This window comes from Budorcas taxicolor, chromosome 13 (assembly GCF_023091745.1).
Source record: "Budorcas taxicolor isolate Tak-1 chromosome 13, Takin1.1, whole genome shotgun sequence".
Classification (NCBI taxonomy): Eukaryota; Metazoa; Chordata; class Mammalia; order Artiodactyla; family Bovidae; genus Budorcas; species Budorcas taxicolor.
The window spans coordinates 36,430,093-36,455,269 of NC_068922.1; the positions used below are offsets into that span (position 1 = coordinate 36,430,093).

Consider the following 25,177-nt stretch of genomic DNA (forward strand, 5'->3'; position numbering starts at 1 on the left):
GAGCGACTTCACTTTCACTTTTCACTTTCATGCATTGGAGAAGGAAATGGCAACCCACTCCAATGTTCTTGCCTGGAGAATCCCAGGGACGGGGGAGCCTGGTGGGCTACCGTCTGTGGGGTCACACAGAGTTGGACACGACTGAAGTGACTTAGCAGCAGCAGCAGCATTTATGTTTCCATTTTTACAGAAATGCCAATGTGGTTTTAAAATGTATAGATTTCAGTTGCAGTTTATAATGTGGCTTAAGAACATCATGTTCTTTCAGGCTAACTGCATTTAGGTTGAGCCATTGACAATGGTATTTATCAGCATAATTTGCAAATATTATGACAGTTTTAGACATGATGTCAAATTACGGTTTCAAAATAGATGTACTGGCATTGCCAGACAGCAATTCTGCAACTTCAGCCATACTGGCCATGTGGGTGCAGACCGTCTACATTTGTTCATATATGTGGCCTTGGTGGGCAGGCAAGCCAGCCAGACTTCTTAACAATCCTGACAAGAGTTAACACAACAAAAGAAACTGAGACTCATAACAAGCCGTTGTGTGTTTTCTTGTGTTTTTTTCTTTTTATAAAGCGTCAATGAACATGTATTCATCTTTCAAGAACTGTTATTTTGTCAGCCCACAGTTTGATTTCTGTGATAAAGCTGAAGATTTTAGAAACATGTAATTCAGTTTTGTTTTTATAATATCAAAGTATGAATGTAAAATTCTACTGATAATAAAAACAAGAAGAGTTAACATAGTGCTGGAAATGAAATCAGAGCAAGATACTAGTAAAATTAAAGAACTGTACAAAAGGAGACACTACCTGTGTCCATTGAAAATGGACAGTGGTGTAATTAATGCCACCTATAAGCCCATCATTGTATATTCAAAAAGCAATAAAGTTGTAAAGAATATCTATGAAAATGCACTTTCAACCTAGAAGGAACTCCAAATAAAAATTTACTGGTTAGATTTTGAATTTGAATATATGCTTTTCAAGTATGAGGTTAAAAATGAGTGTATTTGTGTTGAGAGAGATTTTTGATTCAGCAATAAAAGGAGTAGGCAAAGACTTCTGTTTCAGGGCCATTTAACCAATATTCTCTGGCTCAGGAACATGTGCAAAGCATGGTGGGCAGTAGCAGATTCCTGCTGTCAAGGAGATTACACGGCCCTTGGGGAGATAAGATGCATACACACACGACCACACTGCAAAGCAGTATATGATGAGAGCCAGAAACAAGGGCAGCAAAACTCAAAAGGCTCTCAGAGGAGGGAGAAGCCAGAGGATTTGAGGAGGGGTTTTATTGTAGATCTTAAAATATGCATTGTCACAGCAAAAGATGGAGGTGGTGTGGGCAAAGGTCTAGAGCTGGGAGAATCTCTGTGACTTGTGAGTTAACCAGTGTCTCCCCTCTGTGTTCACATGGAGCCTGATGCCCACATCTCTTAGCAGGGGTCCCCAGTCTCTGGGATCTAATGCCTGGTGATCTGAGTTGGAGCTGATATAATAATAATAGAAATAAAGTGCACAATAAATGTAATGTGCTTGAATTACCCTGAAACCATCCCTTCAACCCCTGGTCCATGGAAAAATTGTCTTCCACGAAACCAGTCCCTGGTGCCAAAAGGTTGGGAACCACTGTCCTATAGCATTTACCAGAATAGATTGCAATGGTCTCTTTATCACCTTCACTAGATTGCAGTTTCCTGAAGGACAGTGAAAATCCGTTTTATTTGCAGAGCCTTTATTCTTGTATTCTTGGAGAAGGCAATAGCAACACACTCCAGTACTCTTGCCTGGAAAATCCCATGGATGGAGGAGCCTGGGAGGCTGCAGTCTGTGGGGTTGCAAAGAGTCAGACATGACTGAGCGACTTCACTTCACTATTCTTGTATTCATATCTTGCTGAAGTGTATTTGTGATCCCCCTAATTAATCCTTATAGCACTTTTGCAGTTATTCCATGCATGTGTTTCCAGCTGGAGCTGAACACGGCCATACTCTGCCTTTTTGTTTCCGCTCTCCTTTTGTAAATGTGTCATCTTCATAGTATTTAGTGCCACATGTTTTGCATTTTTGTGCTTTGAGCTGGTGATCGTCCTGTTTGAAATGGCCCCTAAGCCTAATGCCAAAGTACAAGAAGACTTTCATGTGCCTTACAGAGAAAAATATGTGTGCTGTATTGCTCGTGGGTTCAGTGTTAATGAATCAAAAATGTATTATTAAGGAAAGTGTCTTTAAACAGAAACACACATAAAACAAGATTATATGTTGATCAGTTAATGAACGTATTCTCACCAGAGGCTGTTAGGAACAAAACTTCATATTCCCCAGAGAGCAATGATTTGGTATTTACAAATCCACTGCTTGCTGTGACTTTATACAATTTAACTACCCTGAGCAACCAGAATTGAGTGTATCTGTTACTTCTGTATGCTCAGCACTTAATGTTTAGTAGGTGGCCACAGAGTTTTATGAGCAAACACCTGAATACAGGGAATTGGGAGGAATAAACCAGCTCGTTGGAAATGTTAAATACTGAGTTCAAGACTGGGGTGTGAATACCACGCAGGCAGTGGGAAGCCGTCCGAGACTGTCCCCTGGGAGTGATCTCTCAGTTGTGAACTGTTCACCAAGCGTTAACTGAATGTGTTGGCTGGTGCGATGGATAGAATGAATATCCCTGGGGCCTTGCTTGCAAGGAGATACTGCAGAAACTCTAAAATACTCTTTCAGCAGGATTAATTTCTATAGGATGGATTGGAATCCATCCTGTAGGGATCTATAGGATGGATTGGAATCGAGAGAAACTGAAGACGCAAAACCAAGTTACTGCTGTAGCAATTCATATGAGGTAACAGAGACTACAGTTAGGGTGCTGGCAGGGAGAGAGAGAAGTAGGGGAGACGCTTGACTTGCTGTGAAGCGAATCCACAGTATGACTCGATGCAGAGGATGAGGGAAATGGAGGAACAAGGTTAAACTCTGAAGTTTGCTGCCCTTGACTTTGTTAGTTCCTCTGTTTGCAATTTTTTTTTAATGTTTTCCTCATCTCAGGTAATTACTCTGTACCATGCTATCTTTTAAGTCATCTGTAATGAGGTCATAGTCCTCATCCATTGTAACTAAGCAGCTGAGGAATTGTCTAGGGTTTGGGGTGACAGTCAAGGACAGTATATCTGGTTTTAGAATGAACAGTGAATTTTTATTGTTAATTGTGAAATTTTGCCTGGGGTAGGGATCCAAAGTTGAATTATCCCTCTTTATAACTGAAAATGTGTGCCATCCCAGTGACTTCCTCTCTAATGACAAGCTATGTCCTGCATTGTATGGCTAAATATTCCTAATGCAAATATTAGTACTGACTACATTGGTGAGAGAGTAGAACAGATTATCATTCACTATTGTTCTCTGGGAAATCACACGTGAAAAAAAATACATAGAGACCCAGGGATCTCCATTAATTATGTTTTCAGTGGCATGTGTAAAACAGTAAGCTTTTTTAAGTTGGTAAAGTAAATCCTTCATTGTGAAGTACAGTGTATTCACCATCTTTCTTTATACTTTCTGTAAATTGAGAAATAAAATCTTTAATTTCCCTTAGCAAGATAGTGAAAGAGAGCTTTAGTTTTAGAAAACTATTTAGTTAAACATGGGGTTAAAACACTTTCTCAATGTACTTTTTCTCATTAAAGATCATCTTTTAAAGAGATAGTTTATATCTTACTATAAGCTATTTGCACTTCCAATTTTTTTAAGGTTATGGAAAACTTATATCCAACTTGGAACCTTTTGAATAATACTTTTTTTTTCTGGCAAACTCATCTCAGATAATCAAGAAATGTAGTATTTTTAGTCAGTTTTTAAGAAAAAATATTGAATGGCACTAAGCTAGGAATATTTATTCTATCTGTGGCTAAGTACTACATGTATTTAACTCGAGGTTTAAAATCAAAGGAATTTTGATTTCTTTATCTTTTTCCATCTGCTCATAGTTTAGTATATCTTTCTGAACAAAGCCATGTTTGTAAAGGATATTAAGTTTTGTTTGGCCTTCTTTTCAACTGTGAGTACTCAACGGACCTTAATGTGAGGTTATGCTCCCTGGACTGATTGATGCATAAACAGAAGACAGATGGTGTGGAGATGACTCTGATGATAATTCATTTTTCAGCTAGTCAAGAAGATATTTTGATTACAGTGTGTTTAAGTAATTATAACACAGTCTGCAATGTTAGTCTCTCTGGGAAGCAAGCACATGGAAAACAAGTTACATGTTATTGCTGCCCAACAAAGGAGGCAGTGTGGCGTAATGATTTTAATTCCTAGTGCTAGATTAGGACTGGAGGAGTTTAAAATATGTCATGCTGTACGGTAAGTCAATTAAACATAGACCAAATAAAAAAGGTTACTGCACAGTTTTGAGGCGTAAATATTTGTCTTGGAAAGTATTTAGATGTTACTATATGAAAGAAATCAGTATTTTTGCATTCAGGCAACAGTCTGTATACAGCTAATTAAAAAATTACATGGCTTGATTTTTAGTTTATGTGAATCATAATTATTATAGAGCTTGCTTTCTGCATCACGCGTGTAAAACTGAAATCAGAGAACTGACAAATCAACAGCATGTTAAGTCCCTGCTGTTGTTAAAGTTTTGGGAAAAGAAAAAAAAGCTAAGCAAAATGTCAAAAGGAGAAAAAAATAATTAGAACTGTGTGGATAGGCCATTTAAATTTTATTTTCATGTACTAATTACAGTATATACCTCTGGGTTTGTTTTTGTTTTTGTTTTTTGTTTCACAATAGGATAATTGATCGCTTAGATGGAGTTCGTTTGTTGTGGTCCCTGCTAAAAAATCCTCACCCGGACGTGAAGGCCAGTGCAGCTTGGGCCCTCTGTCCCTGCATCCAGAATGCAAAGGTAAGAAGAGACCATAAGTCAGTCCATCATAGAATCTAATACCATGGTGAATGATGTTACCACAGGTCACCAACTGCTTTTCACTTCTTTATGGTCAGATTTTTACCTGGGAAAAAGAATGCTGAACTTTTGTGCCAAAATAATTTTTGAGGAATACCTTTTTCCTGGTCAGTTTTTGGAGGTCAAATGAAACTGGGCTAAAATGGCAGAGCTTACTGTGTTCTACCTGGCTGGTGGAATTGAAACAAATACCACAGGTACATCAAGGGGAAGGAAAATATACTGTTCTTACCTCTTGGGTGAAAAGAAAATTACATTACTGCTACTTCCAGAAGCCCAAGATAACCTCTATCTTACTTACTGCCTGATTTACTACCATGAAAAATCACTAAGTTCTTCGTTACCTTGAAAAAGTCACATAATGTCATGAATTGCACTTTTCTTATCTGTTAAGAAAGACTAGATGTAAAGTCTAGAGATTTCTCTCTGTCGAGTATTTTTACAGAAAGCATTTAATTCCTGTAATAAATTTAACATGCCTCTATCTTCCTAATATTTGTGACTAGATGTAATTGTAAAAAGTGAATTGTGATATATACTAATATTTAGAAAAGACTATTACAAACTGGTTAATGGACTGTTTTTTTTATAACAACGAAAGAGGAAAAAATTAAAACCCCTCAAATGTCAGCCTATAGGAAAATGAATAACCAGATGACAGCACAGTCATACTATGTCATCCAGTGCAGCAGTAAAAAAATGAATGTACTTCAGCAATGTCTGCATCGATATCAGTATATCTCATGAACATACTGACCAAAATAAAAGCAAGTTTCAGAAGCAGAGATACAATATAATCCTACTATATAAGGTCCAAAATTTTTTTAAAATATAAAATATAAATGATATTATTTAGGGAGTAAGAAAGAAGCCTATTGAAGAAAGGTTGCTACACATCTTTGAAGGATTTCTTTAAGGATATTCTTTAAGAAAGATCTTAATCCTCCTTAAACAATCTTTCATATCTTTAATGATCTTAATTATCTTTAAGAAAAGCTAATTGGTTTTGGAGACAAGTCAAGACTGATAAGCAGAACTAACTTCAGAGGAACAGAAGACAAAATTAAATTTTTAAAATTAACATCCTTAGAATGACCCAAGGGATACTGCTAAGCCCAAAATGGCTAAATAAAAAGTATTCATAGATTAAGAAGGGGCTTTTGGAAATTAAAAATATATTTGGGAAACAATAACTTTAATAAAAGAGACAAATACTACATTATGTATGGTACTGGGATATGACTGAGCAATTAATCTGGATGATAAAGTCTAGTAAACAACTAAAAATGTAAAGTAAATGTAAAAAAGAAAATAAGAATGGGAAGCACACAAAAGGAAAGCAAAAGGAATAAACAGTCATTTATAAAAGGAAGAGGTGGTTTCTATAAGCTGAAGAGTTGAAGAAAGACTCTAGTCTCCAGATTGAAAGATCCATTTAGTGCCAAGTAGGGAAAATGAATTTATCTATACCTAGACACAAATTTAAATTTGGCATTTCCAGAAATTAAAGGAAAGGAAAAAGTTATATAAGAACAAGAATCACACCATTATTAAACTTTACATCATTCACAGTGAATTCTAAGGAAAATGGAACAAAAATATTTCTGTCTTTAAAGGAAGGCATTTTTTATCCTGGAATTCCATGTCCTGCAAAACTAGCACCTGAGTGAGTATAGGGTAAGGATGGAATAAAGACATTGTTCTTTTAGAAATGTTGGGATTCAGGAAAGTTATCCTCCATGAGTCTTTTCTGAAAAAAAATTTACTTTAGAATGTTTTCCAGCAAAACAGAAGATTATAAGAAAGAAAATAACATGAGTTATAGAAATAATAATAAACAAATAAATCATTAGAATTTTTGCTAAATAAGAATTTGTATTGTAATAGGGCTTTCAATTTTTATCAAATTATTAAGAAAGAATTTCTTTAAAAGTAATGGCATAAAATAAAAGCCATTAAAATAAAACATGGTATTGTCACAGTAACAATCTGAATCTAAACTATCAGATGATTAGGAAAGCATGTTAGGTAGTGGAAGGTAATAGGTAAAAACATACCAAAGGTCTTGCCTTTTCCTGGAGAAGCTTGTTAGAGATACTGGTTAACTCTCAATCATCATTGAAAATAGGAATTTAATATTATCGTTGGTGATGTACCATTTTTATGGATAACATTTCTATTAATGTTGTTATTATATGTTAATTACATCCTTTATTCCTATGGATTTCAACTCAAAATCTGCCTACTTATCTGTAATTGGCTTTAAAAGATTTTCTAATGTTTTCGTATTCATTATTCTTGCCCAGGATTTCTGTCTTGAATACCCAACCGGTCTTCTTTGCTAACAACCTAAACTTAACCACATTCAAACTTTAAAAACAACCCATCTTGTCTGTGTTTAAACCCTTGGCCCGAAGGACCAGTCTAGACCCAAGCCTCCATGCTAAGTCACTTCAGTCGTGTCCGACTCTGTGCGACCTCATATATGGCAGTCCACCAGGCTCCCCTGTCCCTGGGATTCTCCCTCCAAGAACACTGGAGTGGGTTGCCATTTCCTTCTCCAATGCATGAAAGTGAAAAGTGAAAGGGAAGTCACTCAGTCGTGTCCAACTCTTTGCGACCCCATGGACTGCAGCCTACCAGGCTCCTCCATCCATGGGATTTTCCAGGCAAGAGTACTGGAGTGGGGTGCCATTGCCTTCTCTGCCAAGCCTCCATAGAGAGCTCCATTCCTCCTGAACCTCTCTTGCCTTCCACTGCCCTCCACTCCCAACAAAGACCACATGGATTATAGCCAGCCAGGCTTCTCTGTCCATGGAATTCTCCAGGCAAGAATACTGGAGTGGGTAGCCATTCCCTTCTCTAGGTTAATCCACTTAGTTACGTTCAATTTAGAATCTTCAAGTAGTATTTTGTATATTCTATTGTTTGGAGGTGAATTTAAATTGTTTTCAAATAAGAGTAAGTTCTGTGGGAGAACAGAGGCAGGAAACACTTTGAACATGCCGGGCATCCTGCTCACAGTGAAGTAACAGAATCAGATGAGGTCCTGCCAAATATTTTGGCCCATTCTTCCTTCCCCCTCTTCCTTATGCATCCTTGTTTCAGGTAAGTTTATGACTCAGCTTTCTAGGAAAAATTTCCTTTTATTTGGTAAGAAAGCATTTCCACATTTTTCACGTAAGATACTTTTGCAAGTCACTTTAGAAATTATTAACTTATGAATCATAGGAGTTGGCATCATTTTGAAATAAATAACTTCTTTGTCTAGATTAGTGGCACTGACAGCAATGCGGCTATTGTCAGTTATAGCCAAGGGCAGCCACAGTGGGAAGAAAGTAGAAGTCATGTCTTCAGACAGGTCATTTCTACTTCAGGGTCCCTGAACATCTGTCAGGCATCGTAAAAGCTGAGCACACTACGTACGTGTCCATGTGGAGTCGACGTGGTGAGATGTCAGCTGTTGAAGACAGATGTTACCCATTCTTTACACTGTTAACAGCATATCCATGAGAACACATTTTCAGATCTGTTAAGAAAATGAGATGTGAAAATTACATGTAGTGAATGGACTGCCTCTTTTCTTGCAGGGAAATATTTAAAGCTCCCTATCAGTGAATGAGTGAGGCAAGAGTAGTTCAGTAATGAATTAATTGTGACAAATTAAGAGTCACTACGTAAGCTGCCACTGGACTTGCATTGTATTATGTTGTAATTAGATGTATTAACAAATGGAATGTGGGGTTTTTGTAGTACAAAATGTTGACGTTTTTCCCAGGAGGCCAGTGTCTCAGCTAGAAGCTTCAAATATTCCTTCATTCTGGAGGAAGCCTATATATTATAGTTTTTGATCAGTTATTGGTGATTAAAAAATGTACTAAGTAAAAGATAAATGTTTTACCAGCCTAATAATTATCTGTCCGTACCTTATATGATTGAAAAATCAGGGTGTGAAATGTAAGTCTGTTTTATGGCCTTAAACTTTGAAGAGTATTTAAGATATGAAATGAGCATCTTCAGTTTAAAAGCTGCTCAATGTTCTTCAGTCTCTCAAGATCTAAAGAACAGAGGCTGAACTAAAAGTGAACTAAGTATAAAAATTCACTGCATATTTTTCTAAGTAGTTTTATTTAAAAGGATTTATTTAAGACTTAAGGAAAGTTTGTTGTTGTTTTCCCATTAAGATTACTAAAAAGGACAGAGATCGTAAGATGTGACCTCTGTAGTGATGTTATTTAGTAAAATTCATGAGCTGCAAGTCTGGCTGCAGATGAAGAGCTGTTTTGTAAAAAGTGCAAGATATTTGTAAATGGAAGTGAAAAGCTGTCCCTTTCCAGCTGAATGATCAAACACACTTTGGAGAAAAACAGTGGTTGAACAGGTGTTCAGCATTATGAACTTGTGATGTAAAGAATGTAAAACTGAATCTGGCAAAGATCCATGTATTAAATTCTTTGTTCTTAAGAACCAAAATTTCCTGCTGCAGAAAATCAACTAAAATTTGTGCTCTGTGAACAATGAGATAATGAAAAATTACAGAATTCACATAAAGAATGTATAAATATGTTACACCACTTACCTCAAGCATTTTTCCAGCATTGATAAGAGCATGTTTCTTTTTTAAACTACGACTGCCTTTTTTAATATTTTCTTTTTGTGAATGATGTGAGATAGTACTTAATTTTCTTAATTCTGTTCATTTTCATTAATGACTTTTAAAAGTTTTTGTTCATAAAAAGTAGAAAGTGTTAGTCGCTCAGTCATGTGCGACTCGGTGCGATCCCATGGACTGTAGCCCACCAGGCTCATTGGCCTTTTTATAAGAAATGATTCACATAATTCATATTAATTTGCAGTCACCACTTCCTTGTGAATTAGATGGGAAACAGGTATCTTATTTTGAAATACTCTCTGTAATTAAAACAGCTGTCACACTAGGAAGAAAGCTCAACCTGTCTACCAAATCAGTAATATATCTATGCGATCACTTGGCCTCGTAACCTTCTTAAACCCAACTTTGCTACTTGTTTAGAAAATAGTATTTGGTTGTGAATTTTTATCTCAGGGCAGGGAAAAAATCTCTAGTAACTTCAAAACCAGTGGCCTCAGGATCTGCCCCAAACAGAAGCCAATTAGAAGATGTTTGGGAGCTGTTTCCCAAAAGAAAGGAGAAAAAGTTAATTTCTGAGAGATTAGAATACAAGCTTGGGAAGTTTTAGTTTCCTGACTACAGGTGTGACAGAACATAGCTGATGAAACCGGGCAGGAATCTGACATCACCCTCTGTTTAACTTCAGCTGCCCAATGAGCCGTGTCCAATGAGGAAGCCAGAGAGAACCTGGACAAGAAGTGCATAGAGCTGTAATTTCACACTGAGACGACGGCCACAGACACAGCTTAAGGAGTTCGAATTTGGTCATGTTTGGGCCAGAGAATGTATAGCTGTCCATCATGTGCCAAAGAAGCTGCACAGGTTCTTAAAACACTGAAAAGCTGTTTAAAACGAAATCCGTGTTTGGTGGCCTACCTATCTAAGGTCGGCTGTTATTTTCAAGTCCCCAAACAGTTCCAAGTATGCTCCTTTTCTAGCCCATGGTTTCTAAAATCCTGTAAACTAAAGTGAACTGTTTTACAGATATTTTTTCTGTGCGGCTGATTTTCAGCTTGGGACGTAAAGGGCCACAACAGGTGAGGGGGTGATTAAGCTTGTCTTCAGATCCCAGCTGAAAGGACCACTGTCTGTGGGGCAGATGTGTTGCTTTCACCTGGATTCCCCTCCTACCCTGTGACTGCTTCCCCTTCCAGGCTTCTCAGCCCCTGTTCTGAAGAGGGCTGCAATGAGGTTGCTAGTTTAGGATGCCCCCTGCTTTGGGAGCATGGAGACTTAGCCTATGGACCATCAGGGACATCCCCATTTAACCATTTTATTTGAAAGTACAGTTTATCTGTCCCATCACTTCATGGCAAATAGATGGGGGAAAAGTGGAAACAGTGACATATTTTATTTTCTTGGGCTCCAAAATTACTGTGCAGAGTGACTACAGCCACAAAGTTAAAAGACTCTTGCTCCTTGGAAGAAAAGCTATGACAAACCTAGAAGGCATATTAAAAAGCAGAGACATCACTTTGCTGGCAAAAGTATGTATAGTCAAAACTATGGTTTTTCCAGTAGTCATATACAGATGACATACAGAAGGCTGAGCATTGAAGAATTGATACTTTCAAACTATGGTGCTGAAGAAGACTCTTGAAAATCCCTTGGACAGCAAGGAGATCAAACCAGTCAATCCTAAGGAAACCAACCCTGAATATTCATTGGAAGGACTGATGCTAAAGTTCCAATACTTTGGTCCCCTGATGTGAAGAGCTGATTCATTGGAAAATACCCTGATGCTGGGAAAGATTGAGGGCAGGAGGAGAAGGGGGCGATAGAGGATGAGATGGTTGGATGCCATCACCGACTCAATGGATATGAGTTTGAGCAAACTCTGGGAGATGGTAAAGGACAGGGAAGCCTGACATGCTGCAGTCCCATGGAGTCACAAAGAGTTGGGCACGACTTTAGCTACTGAACTACAGCTTATCAGCTACCCGTTACTTCGTTAAATGAAAAATGTCATCCATTAAGTTACATCATTATCTCCCACTCAGCCAAGAACTCCCAGGAACACACCCTGTACTTGACCACCATCAGAAACTGTGCCAACACAGTTCACAGACTTGGACATTGACTAGGACCCCAGTTTCTGATGCAGTGTTGTGTCTCTCCATCTCTCTGGGCACATAGTATTTTTAATTTTTATAAATTGAAATATGGTTGTTTACAATATGATATAAGCTTCAGGTGTACAACACAGTGATTCACAATTTTTAAAAGTTAGATTCCATTTATAGTTACTATAAAATATTGGCTGTATACCCTGAAAGCAGGCACACTTGTTCCTGATCATGGAGAGAAACTTTCAGTCTTTCACCATTGAGTATGATCTCAGCTGTGGGTTTTTCCTACTTGGCCTGTATTATGTTGAGATCATTTTCTTCTATTCCTAGTTTGTTGAACTTTAAAAAAAAAATCATTAGGACATTAAGTTTTGTCAAATACTTTTTCTGCAGCAACTGACATGCTCTTACAGGTTTGACCTTTATTCTGTTAATGTAGGGCAGTATATTGATTTTCTTATGTTGAATCACCCATGCATGCATGCTAAGTCCCTTCAATTGTGTCAGCTCTTTGGATTGTACCCTGCCAGGCTTCTCTGTCCCTGGGATTCTCCAGGCAAGAACACTGGAGTGGGTTGCCATGCCCTCTTCCAGGGGCTCTTCCCGACACAGGGATCAAACCAGCGTCTGTTACATCTCCTGCACTGGCAGAAGGGTTTTTACCACTAGTGCCACCCGGGAAGCCCTGAATTACTCATATTTACTAGGTATTAATTCTGCTTTGTCATGGGGTATAATCCTACTGAATTTGGTTTGCTAGTGTTTTGTTGAGGAGTGTGGTTCTCCTTTATATTGTCTTCATCTGACTTTGGTGTCAAAGTAATGCTAGCCTCATACACTGCCTTTGGGAGCGGTACCTCCTCTTCAATTCCTTGGAGGAGTTTGATGTTTGCTGTTAATTCTTATTTAAATGTTCTGCAGAATTTGCAAGTGAAACTATCTGGTCCTGGAGCTTTTGTTTGTTTGAGGTTTTTGATTACTGATTCAATTTCCTTATTAGTTATACATCTATTTATATATTCTGTTTCTTTATGGTTCAGTTGGTGTAGGTTATGTGTGTCTCATTGTTTGCTAAACCCAGAGTAGACAAGCAGGGAAGCTGGAAGAAAATGGAAAGCTGGAAAAAGTCCCTACGAGGAGCCCTAGGTACTGCAGACAGTATTGCAGCTGCAAGGCCAAAATGCTTTATTCACTAATGGTTGATGCTTCTGCAGTGGGTTGCAAAGGCTTTTCACGTGGTGCTTATGTAGGCATGATGCATGTGCGCTCTGCTATAAATGATATCAGCTGTTGCATCATACCATGCAAAGTCATTGTTTACAGACTTTGTAAACAACATGGGACGAGAAAGATAGAACATGAGGTGAGAGCCTGACCACCACCCTTTTGGCTGATTGTTATTTCCCTACAATGTGTTTCTAGAAATGTATCCATTTCTTCTAGGTTATCCAATTTGTTGGCATACAATTGTTGATAGCATTCTGTTACAATCCTTTTTATTTCTCTAAATTGTCTTGTACCTTCTTTCATTTTGGATTTGGAGTCTTTTTTTCCCCCCCTTCCTTAATCTAGCTAAGGATTTGCCAGTTTTGTTGATCTTTTTGAGTATCCAACTCTTGGTTTCATTGATTTTTCTCTACTGTTTTTCTATTTTCTTCTTTAGGAAATAGTTATTTCTTCTTTAACTCAGTGGTTATTTACAAGTGTGTTGTTTAATTACTGATGAGGAAATGGAAAGTTAGAGAAGGTAGCGGCTCCGAGCAATACAGCCAATAGTAATGAAACCAAGCTATGCTCCCAGCTGTTCTCACTGTGTGACTTAAAGTCTTAAACCAGGGCTTCCCAAACTTTGATGCACATTGGAATTGTCACTTAAAGACCTTATGGGTGCTGGCTCCCACCCCCACATGCTTTGTTTCACTTGGCCCAACTTGAGCTGATGGAACATTAAAAGGTCTCCCAGGTGATGCTAATGTGCCACAAAGTTTAAGAACTACTGCCTTAACAACTGTACTTTTACCTTCTTAAGGAATTTTTTTTTAAGATGAGAATGCTTGGATAAATTATTGACCTCTAAATATCCTAGGTAGCTTACTTGGTTTCTCAAAGGACAGTATTAAACAGAAATAGATAAATTTTACCATGTGAAATTTAATCAAAAGCTTATCTCTTTTGCGTGAAAATCGTCCAACCCAATTTATACAATAAAAAGCAGCTAGAATCCTCACAAATGCAGGATAGGAGAGTGTTAGCTATACAGTAACTCACTTGTAAAAGTTGTAGGAGTTTTGGCTGAATTTCAGAGCTTAACATGAATTCATTGGCCCTGTACCTGCTGAAGTAGCCACCACAGCAGAAGCACCAAGTGGAGCTCTTGGAGGTGAGAAGTCTGCCAAGTTCTGCTCCGGTCAGACCACGTCTGCTAAATTCTAGATGTGTTCTCAGAGAATCTGATAAATGAGAGGGAAGACCGATGAAAACCACTTACTATGAAAATCAGTTACAGGTACACAGAAGAGGAGGAAGACCAGAGAGCCAGTTTCAAATGTTAGAACATTCCTGAGCATGAGGATTCATTGTAGGTGTTAGTTTGGTGCAAACGTAATGGTGGTTTTGGACCATGAATTTTAAATCATTATAACTAGGTTCAAACACATCTTTATTAATCGAAACAGGAACCATTCCAGTCAACACCTCTTTGCCAACGAGAAATAAGTTTGCTTATTCCTGTAGCATAAAAATCCACTCTTTAGGATTTGATGAACTCTGCCTCTTGCTGGTTGTGGACGAATTTACCCTGCAAAAAATTGTCAAGATGCTTGAAGTGTAATTGGTTGTCAAGAGGTCAGGTGAATATGGCAGATGAGGCAAACTTCGTAACTCAATTTGTTCAACAGGAAAATATAATGTAACAGACCCAACAAGTAAACTGTTGGAGAAGAACCTCTTCATAAATTAGAGACTTTTTTTTAAAGAGTGTAGTATTTCATACAGGTAAATTTTTTTAAGTTTATGGTTTCAAGTATTATTCTTAGCCTGACCTATACAATTCACTGATTCAATCTTAACCAGAAAGTGTTTTACACATCTTAATCTGTGGGTTACTGATTACAAGTGGGAAAAATTCTAAATATATGTATTTTAAAATTAAAATATTTATAAAGCTTATATATGCACAGTTGATTTACCTATAATAGCTACTAGATGATAATATGTCTTATTTAGCATCTTGTACTTATAAACTTCTTTAAAATATGTCATCGGTTAAAAATGTCCTTTAATTGCCTCTATAAACCTCTGAATATACAATAGCGAAAGTGAAAGTGTTAGTTGCTCAGTTGTGTACAACTCTTTGCCAGGTTCCTCTATCCATGGAATTCTCCAGGCAAGAATACTGCAGTGGGTTGCCATTCCCTTCTCCAGGGGATCTTCCCAACCCAGAGATGGTACCTGGGTCTCCCGCATTGCAGGCTGATTCACAAGGGTACTTCACAGTTTAGACTTTCTCATTAATAGAATTGCATCTAAAGTAGAATCAACACAAGGCGTAGTAAAATGGAAAAAAATCACAGTTGACTGTGATATTTTTAAAAATTATCTTAAATTCGGCTAAGGAAATAGAGAAAAATCAGAACCATTAACTTAAAAAAATTTTATCTTGTGTAAATTAATTGGATAAAGCCACCTTCAAAGTTTAATACATTTTCTGTGACATAGATCTAGACTGAGCCACTGCATTGTTTTTGTTTTTTTTTTTTTTGTTTTTTTTACCAAAAGTCAGTTTATTTTTCCTTCAGTTGAGAAGGAAAGGAATAATAATTGAGGTTCTACTTTCCAGTTTTGAAGGACTATATTTGAAAGTGTCAGGTAATTCCAAATCATGTGTGTGTATATATATATATATGTATGTATGTATGTGTGTGTATCTTTAAGCTGTAGGACTTGTTTACTAGCAATGGAACAAGGACCTTATTATGATAGAGCCCACAAACGAACTGTTCTTGAGTATACAGAGGTATATTTAGAATTTGAAAAGAAATTTATTGAATTTACCTTTAGGGCAAGATTTGCCTATTCAGTTTTAGTTTCTCTGATGTGCTATTCTAATGTGAATGTAGCATTTTTGAAAATTTTTTTTATATGCAGTGTGCTATTTTAAAATCTGTTTCAAATGTTATACAGTGTGTGGTGTCTATATGGCCCGGAGTAGTGTAGTGTTTTTATAGCCTTTCTGGTCAAAAGTTTTTGTCTTAAGTCACGTTACACTTGCCTTGCAAGTGCTTTAAAGTTGCATTGTATGCATCTCACCTCATCAGAAAGCTGCCGGTTCTTTTTGCTGGAGGCAAAAGAGGGAATTTCAAGCCTATTAGTTTACTTGCTCTGTGCCAAACATCCAGTTTTCTGTTTTATTCATTAGTCTGTAAATAATAATCTGCATTAATGTTTTCCTATTAGTTGAATTTTAACCAAAAATATTTAATATTAAATATTTAATTTTGCTTAATTTGATCTTGACCCCTTTCCCTACTTATTCAACCATTCAAGCTAATAGCAGCATGAAGGTGTTTCATATTCTCTTTTTAATTATGGTTTTTGTCTTAGGAAATTTCATTGGCAAATAGCTTCATCCCTTTTGGAATTATTAACTCTCTAAATTGGGAGGCTTCTTCTGACTGTTTATAAACTAACTTTAATGTGACAACTTCAACTATTAGTACTTCCAAGTCCACGCACACAATGTGTAGTGAAAAGATCCTAAATGAGAAATCAAGAGATCTGCTTTTTTAGCTTTGTCACTCACTGTGCATGAACCTTCAGACTGCCTGTCTGTAAAATGAAGGTGCCATGGTTCCTTAGGCAGAGCTGTGGACTCCAGAAGAGATCATGTATGCAGAAGTCTTCTGTAAATTGCCAAAAAAAAAAAAAAGGCTCTTGTTATTGTTCTACTATTATTAATATCATCATCATTATCATCATCATCATTAAAGATTTTTTCATTATAGATGAAAAGTTGAATTGTCTATAGCCAATATTGTACCAGTGACGAAACTGGCAAAGACTAGTTTTTAAGATATGTGAGAAGGTGGAAAATGTAGTGAATTTGCCCAGTCGCTCAGCATTAGTGAAAGACAGTTTTGGCAGAGGAATTACTTTTTCCATCCTCAAGTATACTGTCTCCCTTTCCATAGAAACTATGTGAGGCAAGAAGTCATGTGTCTAAAACCTTTGAACCTAAAAAAAAAAAAAAAAGAAAGCTCACCTTCAAAACAAACTCTGGAGGGGCCTGTAGCCTCGAGTGTAGCACTGCTGCTGCTGCTGCTGCTAAGTCACTTCAGTCGTGTCCGACTCTGTGCGACCTCATAGACGGCAGCCCACCAGGCTCCCCCATCCTTGGGATTCTCCAGGCAAGAACACTGGAGTGGGTTGCCGTTTCCTTCTCCAGTGCATGAAAGTGAAAAGTGAAAGTGAAGTCGCTCAGTCGTGTCCGACCCTCAGCAACCCCATGGACTAAGGCTCCTCCGTCCATGGGATTTTCCAGGCAAGAGTACTGGAGTGCGGTGCCATTGCCTTCTCCAGAGTGTAGCACAGATTATCAATATAAACTGTTGTGAGACCCTGGTGAGCCGCACCCGTGACCTTGCTGACCCCGGTGCCCTGGATCTCGCACCACACACCTCAGGGAGCTCCCAGATCAGAAGCAGGTGTAGTCACTTTTGCTATTTGTCCTGGGGCTGCCCAGTGCTGCGGCTCACAGGCTCCATGATAACTGCTCTCAGAGAACCAGGAAGTCACTAGACTGGCAGGCCAGTTCATTTACACTCTATTTTACCAAGCTAGCACACTCTTCTTTTTAGTGTTTGTGACTGTGGTTAAGTACCTTAAAGTTATAGTCCCCTTATTCCTTTTATTTTTTCATAATTCAACAAACATTTATGAAAAGTCCTCTGAGTGACAGAGATAACCCAAGTAAGAGTCAAAGACCAGGTGTCTCTCTTTTAAAAAAAATTTTTATTGAATATTTAAGAAAATCTTATTTAATTTTTATTACATTTTATTATTTGATTTTTATTTCTGTTGTACAGCAAAGAGAATCAGCTATGCAGATACGTATATCCCCTCCCTTTTGGAATTCCTTCCCCTTTAGGTCATCAGAGCACTGAGTCGAGTTCCCTGTGCTATACAGTAGGTTCTCATTAGTTACCTATTTTATACATAACATCGAAAGTGTCTATTTGTCAGTACCAATCTCCCAGTCCATCCCACCTCCCCTTCCCCATTGGTATCCATATGCTCTCTACCTCTGTGTCTTTATTGCTGCTTTGCAAATACGATCATCTATAGCATCTTTCTAGATTCCACATATATATGTTAATATACAATATTTGATTTTCTCTTTCTGACTCACTTGGTGACTGTTCTTGAAGAACTCACGTATTAACGGGGAAAGGACCGATAAGAACATCATTACAATATGACGGAAAAAACAGCTATAGATTCCTTTGGTTCTAAATAGCCAGATCAGACTTTAGCATTACTTGACTCGGCATCTCAGCAGTGTCTCCAGGGACCGGGCTCTTGTCCTCCTCCTGTTCTACCATTCTCAGTGTTGTTATAAAGAGGAAAACCCTCCCAGAAGACTTCTGATTTATCATCCAGAACTCATGTGCCATAATTGGGCCATATGTGTAGGCTCCCCCTAAGCAAATTGTTGGCAAGGGGCAGGAGACTTCCAGGACAGGCGGAAGCTCCAGGTCAGAGGTGGGCTCTCCTGATACTTGTCTGGGAATTAGACAACCAAGCAAAACCAGGACTTGGCAAACAGAAGAGGATGACAAAATGGATTTTTGGAGAAAACTACCTACAAGAATGTGGAGGGGAGGGAGTGACCACACTGAGAAGGGAAGGCCGGTGGATGGGTGGGGAACTTCATGGAGGAGCTGTTATTTAAGCTGCTATTAAAAGATGTCAGATTTTCAGAACGGAGCAGAAGTTTGTAGTTGGGTAGGGCTAAACTCCAGGTAAAGTAAATAACTTGATACTTTAGGGAACAGCAATAATCCTAGAGTCCGGAGTATTGTTTATGCAGAAGAGTATAATGGGCAGTAGAGCTTCCCAGGTGGCTCAGTGGTAAAGAATCAGCCTGCAATGCAAGAGACACAGGTTCACTTCCTGGGTTGGGAAGATCTCTTGGAGAAGGAAGTGACAACCCACTCCAGTATTCTTGCCTGGGAAATCCCATGGTCAGAGGAGCCTGGTGGGCTACAGTCCATGGGATTGTAAAAGAGTCAGACATGACTTAGTGACTAACAGCAACAATAACATACTGGGAAGTAAGATAGGAGATTGAGAGAATACGTGAATGTTGTTTCGACCTGGTCCTGAAGGAAATGAACTCCTCCCCTCTTTTCATCTGTACATTCCTGTGTCTTCTTCCCATTGCCTTTGCCTTGCTCAGCTGTGTTTTGTTAACTGCTATATCCCCAGTAGTTACCACACTGACTCATGTGATGGTTGTTCAGTACGTGTTTGTTGAAACTGAGCTGTGTCTGTGTCTGTGCTGTATATTGTTGTTCAGTCACGCAGCCGTGTATGATCCTTTGTGACCTCATGTGCTGTAACCCACCAGACTCCTCTGTTTGTGGGATTTCCCAAGCAAGAATACTGAAATGGGTTGTCGTGTCCTTCTCCAGGGGATCTTCCCAACCCAGGTATTGAAACTGCATCTCCTGCACTGGCAGGTGGATTCTTTAACATTGAGTCACCAGGGAAGCATGTGTTACATATACATACATAAAAATTATATAACATATAAATAAACTGAATTTTTTCATACCAAAGGTACAACTCACAGCCTTATTATTACTTTGTGCTTTTTAAAAAAAATGCTAAATGTGGGTGTATGTTTGATATCATCTTTATTTTTATTGTTATCTAGGATGCTGGAGAAATGGTTCGCTCCTTCGTTGGTGGTTTGGAACTTGTTGTCAATTTACTGAAATCAGATAATAAAGAAGTGTTGGCCAGTGTATGTGCTGTTATTACCAATATAGCAAAAGATCAAGAAAATTTAGCTGTTATCACAGATCATGGAGTTGTTCCTTTACTGTCCAAGCTAGCAAATACAGTAAGTAATGCATCTTTTTATTTCAAAATGCATATTATCATGAGTAGCAGCAAAAACAATGAGCTCCAAATCTGGAGACCTGGATTTGAGTTTAATATCTGTCACTTATGAGGCATGAGATTTAGTAAATTCATTTAATTTCATTTAATTTCTCTGAGACAAATAATCGTGAAAGTATACTTCAAACTGTAAAATGTTAATATGCAGAATCTTTGTAGAAATAGAGGCTATTTTTCACTTATCATTGGCAAGTAAAGGGGTGGCAAATGTAAATGTTACTATAGAAGTGTTAACTATCATATCACCGTCGTCATTATTATGATCTTTAAGATGGTTATTCATGCCAACTTTAGAAGTTAAATGCTCCTTTCTAAGCTTAGCAAGCCTGTGTCGATGGCAGTCTTGAAAAGTGTGAAGTGAATGAAAGTGAAAAGTGAAGTGAAAGCTAGAAGATTTTGGCAATCACTGTATTCTCTATCCAGAGCTGTACTAGATAGAACAAGCAGCCTTCAGAGATAATGACTTCACCATGACCATAGATATTTGAGCATGGTTTGGTCTGCCACTTGGCAGAAAAATCATAAAGCAGAAATTCAGTGATTGGAAGCCTGCTTGATCTAGAAGACTTTTGGGCCAGTCTAATACTGAATTCCTAAGAATATCTGCCAGTTCCAGTTAAGGACTCCCAAGTCCTTAATAAAGATAACTGTAATTAATAAACAGAAAATTAGAGCATTATTCAGTTGTATTATGCCTGTAGGAGGTAATTACATCCAAAAAGAAGGATATAGTTTACATAAACAGTACAGAAGGACTTCCCTGTAGCTCAAAGGGTAAAGAATCTGCCTGCAATGCAGGAGACCAGGGCTCAATCCCTGGGTCAAGAAGATCCTCTGGAGAAGGGAATGGCAATCGACTCCAGTATTCTTGCCTGGAGAATCCCATGGACAGAGAAGCCTGGTGGGCTACAGTCCATGGGGTTGCAAAGACTCAGACACGACTGAGCGACTAACACACACACAAACAATCAGAAGGGAAAATGGCGAACTCAGCACCTGCCCTTGTTTACTGCGTTGTCTTCGCCCTCTTAGGAACCAAGGTATCTTGCTGATGTGTACGTATTCCTTGGGTGAAGAAGTAGAATGAATCCACTTATCCAAGTTATCTGACAGGGTCCCTTAAGAATGTCCAATACTCCTTAATTATTTTTTATTATTTGACCACTTGCTGATCTGTAGCTCTGTGTTGTGAGTAGACTTACTCAGAAGGAAATTGAGCCTTGAGCAAATAACTAATGCCCGGTACCTGATCACCTTTGCCTGCATGTATTCCATTCAGTTCATAAAAAGAACCTTGATCCATTGGTGACCCCCCAAAATACTAGTTTCCATCAAGACACCAACTGTGTAGCCAGTGCATAATTAACATCTAAGGGTGGTTCTCAACCTTTTTGGCACCAGGGACTGGTTTTGTGGAAGAGAGTTTTTCCATGGACCAGGAGTGGGGTTTGGGGATGCTTTCAGGATGATTCAAGGGCTTCTCTGGTAGTTCAGATAGTGATGAACCTGCCTGTAATGCAAGAGACCCAGGTTTAATCCCTGGATTGGGAAGATCTCGTGGAGAAGGGAATGGCTACCCACTCCAGTATTCTTGTCTGGAAAATTGCATGGACACAGGAGCCTGGTGGGCTACAGTCCACTGGGTTGCAAAGAGTGAGGCAGGACTGAGCAACTAACACTTTGACTTTTAAGCTCGTTGGCGTTCATTGTACACTTTGTTTCTCTTATTGGCTTCACCTCAGGTCTTTAGGCATTAGAGCCTGGAGGTTTGTTGTTGTTCAGTTTTGGGGACCCCACATCTAGAGCATAAACACCACAGGGTCATTACGATGCACATACCACAGAATAACGTTTTCCTTGTGCAGAATAACGACAAACTGAGGCGTCACCTAGCAGAAACGATTTCACGTTGCTGTATGTGGGGCAGAAACAGAGTGGCCTTCGGCGAGCACAAGGCAGTGGCTCCCTTAGTGCGGTACCTGAAATCAAATGACACCAACGTGCACAGAGCAACAGCCCAGGCCTTGTACCAGCTCTCGGAAGATGCCGACAACTGCATTACCATGCACGAGAATGGCGCTGTGAAGGTACTGTTGGTCAACTTTGTGTGATAAGTTAAGTCAGTGTACACTGGAAAGAAACTTAAGTAATGTGAAGGTTTTACTAGAACGGGTATTTGAACACACAAAACTACCCACTTGTTGCATCACGACTGTGGATGGGTTATGTGTTACCATTATCATGGTTTGTCCTGCAGAAAATTTGTGTGAAAATAGATTCCTTCTAAATCAAAGAATATAATACGTACTCAGTTAAATAAGTAATTGTTCCATAATTCGAATTGGATTAAACAAAACATATGTTTTTAGGGAGGGACTCTGGTGGCTCAGATGGTAAAGAATCTGCCTGCAGTGTAGGAGACCCCAGTTCAATTCCTGGGTCAGAAGGTCCCCTGGAGAAGGGAATGGCTACCCACTCCAGTATTCTTGCGTGGAGAATTCCATGGACAGAGGAGCCTGGCGGGCTACAGTCCATGGAGTCTGAAAGAGTTGGACACAACTGAGCAAACAACACTTTTCAAACAAAATATATAGTGCATGAACAATCAGTGATATTCATAATTCTGTTTAATGGTTTATTTACCTAGCACTTATATAGTAAATAGAGGCACCAGCTACACAGGAAAGGAGCTGACAAACAGCAGCTAGATAGTCTTGCCAGTCTTACCCATAAGCAAAGAGCCAATACAAAGACACTTTTTTAAAGAAAACAAACTGTGCGTCAAATTTTCTTTGCCTTTAACTAATATCCAGCAGAAAGTTTCTGTGCATAGGCTTTGATGTATCTATATGTTGGGAACTACCTAGAGCTTCTGAGTGGAGTATTTTTATGACAATGTATATAAAAATACTTAAGAGTACATGTATAGCTTACAAGTATTAGGAAAAATTGGTTTCAAGTTACAGTTCTTTTTTACTTACAGCTTGTTTCCTTGTACAATGTAATTTTACTGTCCAGTGTCTCAGTTTGGAGCCTATGATAGCCAGAGGCATTTACATTTTGAAATGTACGTCTAAAGTTAGCTTGATCTTTTAAACAAAAGCTAATAAAATCTTCAGTTAATGTATCTTTCAAACTTATATGTGCTGAATATGAAGATAAGCCTGGTAAGCTATAGTCCATGGGGTTGCAAAGAATCGGACACAACTGAGCAGCTAACTTTTAGCTTACAAAACATCTTCAGAGGAATAAGATTCTTAAAATGCCAGTTGGTAATTTTTTGAGGTGATTATTTTAATTTATCCTTTAAGCCCTATTAGAGCTGAAGAATATGATGTTAATTTTTCTGAATTTAAACCCGATTAAACCCAAGTGTGTCAGCTTTTCCGTTATAAATCCATTTTTACAGCGCACCAGTTAGGCCATATTGATTTCTTCAAGAAAAAGAAAAAAAACTGGCATAAAAAGGACCTTTTAAACTAAGCACCAATTTTTTAAAGTTAATTATAAAAGATATACTGGAATGTTAACTTCAAGTTGCTAAAGAATGGTAAAAATGCCATCACTTCTATGTGATCATGTTCACACTTCAAAAAAGATTTTCTAACTTAAAATTATACATTCTATTATTGAATAAGTACAGTCTAATATGCATAGCCTAAAGACTTTTTAAAAAATTAAAAGCTATAAAAGTTAAGTACCTGGTAAAGTGTCAGACATAGACCATGCTTAGACAATTGCCAGTTCCTTTAAGAAGAGAATTTCTAGACTACTCAGAATTCAGATTTAATAATATTTACCTGTTACACTTCAATTTCCATTTATACCAGCTATAAATGCAAGTCTCAATTATTTCTTCTAACACAAATCCATAGGTAATCTAAAATCATTTACGAATTGTGCTGTGCTGTGAAAAGTGTTGAAACCGTGTTCACCCATCCACATAGCTTATGTAAATCAAAAAATAAAGTAACAAAAATGATTAGGGTGAGGGACAGGATAGAGAACAACAAAGAAAGTTGGGTTTGTTGCCCTTGAGACCCCTTCCCAGGTCAGCTAAGGGTGTCTTGAGGTTCTCTCTGCCTTGCTCACCTGCATTCCCAACTACCTGCCATTTCTCATAGAGGATGAGTGTAAATATATGCTTTTTATAAGCTTATTGTAGGCTGCTCTGTCCTGACACAGAGACTGTCTTTATGGTGGGCTCTCCCTCATGTAGCCGTGGGGGAAGCCTGAGGACCTGTGTCTCCCTTCTTTGGTTTTAAAGAGTTAAAATTGTGGATGATAGTGTACTGGGTGTTGGTAGAACCCAGTGGGGTTTGATAGTTTCTTGGATGTGAGGAGTAAAGGAAAGTGTTGAGTCAAAATTAACTCCAGATTTTGGGCTAAGTGAAGAGGAAGTTTCCATCAAACAAGACAATGCAAGAAAATATAGGCACTTGTTATTCAGTCACCAATTCCTTTCTGACTGTTCGCAACCACAGGGACTGCAGCATGCAGTCTCTTACCATGTCCTGGAGTTTGCCCAAGTTTGTGTCCATTGCATTGGTGATGCCATCCAACCATCTCATCCTCTGTGACCCTCTTCTCCTTCTGCCTTCAATCTTTCCCAGCATCAGGGTATTTTCCAATGAGTCGGCTATTCACATCAGGTGGCCAAAGTATTGGAGCTTCAGCATCTGTCCTTCCAATGAATATTCAGGGTTGACTTCCTGTAAGATTGACTGTTTTAACCCCCTCATTGTCCAAGGGACATTCAAGAGTCTTATCCAGCAGCACAGTTCAAAAACATCAGTTCTTTGGTTCTTAGCCTTCTTGATGGTCCAGCTCTCATAGGCATATCAGGGTGTTACAGTACCTGCGGTCAATGCGTCGCATTGTATAATTGCTAACATGCTAACATTTCTGACTTCAAATGTACGTAAACTTTATCCACTAATTTGGCAAATCCCTGACTGTTTTTGTTCCTGAATGCTACAGCACCTTTCTAGTCAAATGCTGACAGTCAGCCCTTCTTATTGGTGGGTTCTACCCCACAACCATGGATTCAACCAACCATAGATCGAAAATATTCAGAAAAAAATATTCCAGAAGGTTCCAAAATGCAAAACTGAAATTTGCCACATGTACTGGCAAATATTTACATATCATTTACATTGTATTTGCTGTTGTTCGGTCGCTCAGTCATGTCTGACTCTTTGCAATCCCATGGACTGCAGCACGCCAGGCTTCCCTGTCCTTCACTATCTTCCTGAGTTTGCTCAAACTCAGGTCCATTGAGTTGATGA

At 38.4% G+C, this 25,177-nt stretch overlaps 1 protein-coding gene across 1 annotated transcript in view; it reads left to right on the plus strand.

Moving 5' to 3' along the window:
- The window catches only part of ODAD2 (outer dynein arm docking complex subunit 2), a 158,058-nt gene that overhangs the window by 92,995 nt on the left and 39,886 nt on the right, over positions 1–25,177 (plus strand). Inside the window, exons 16-18 of the mRNA XM_052650822.1 lie at positions 4,811–4,925; positions 19,642–19,830; positions 21,755–21,976. Coding sequence (XP_052506782.1) covers positions 4,811–4,925; positions 19,642–19,830; positions 21,755–21,976 — 526 coding nt within the window. The remainder of the gene's footprint in view (positions 1–4,810; positions 4,926–19,641; positions 19,831–21,754; positions 21,977–25,177) is intronic.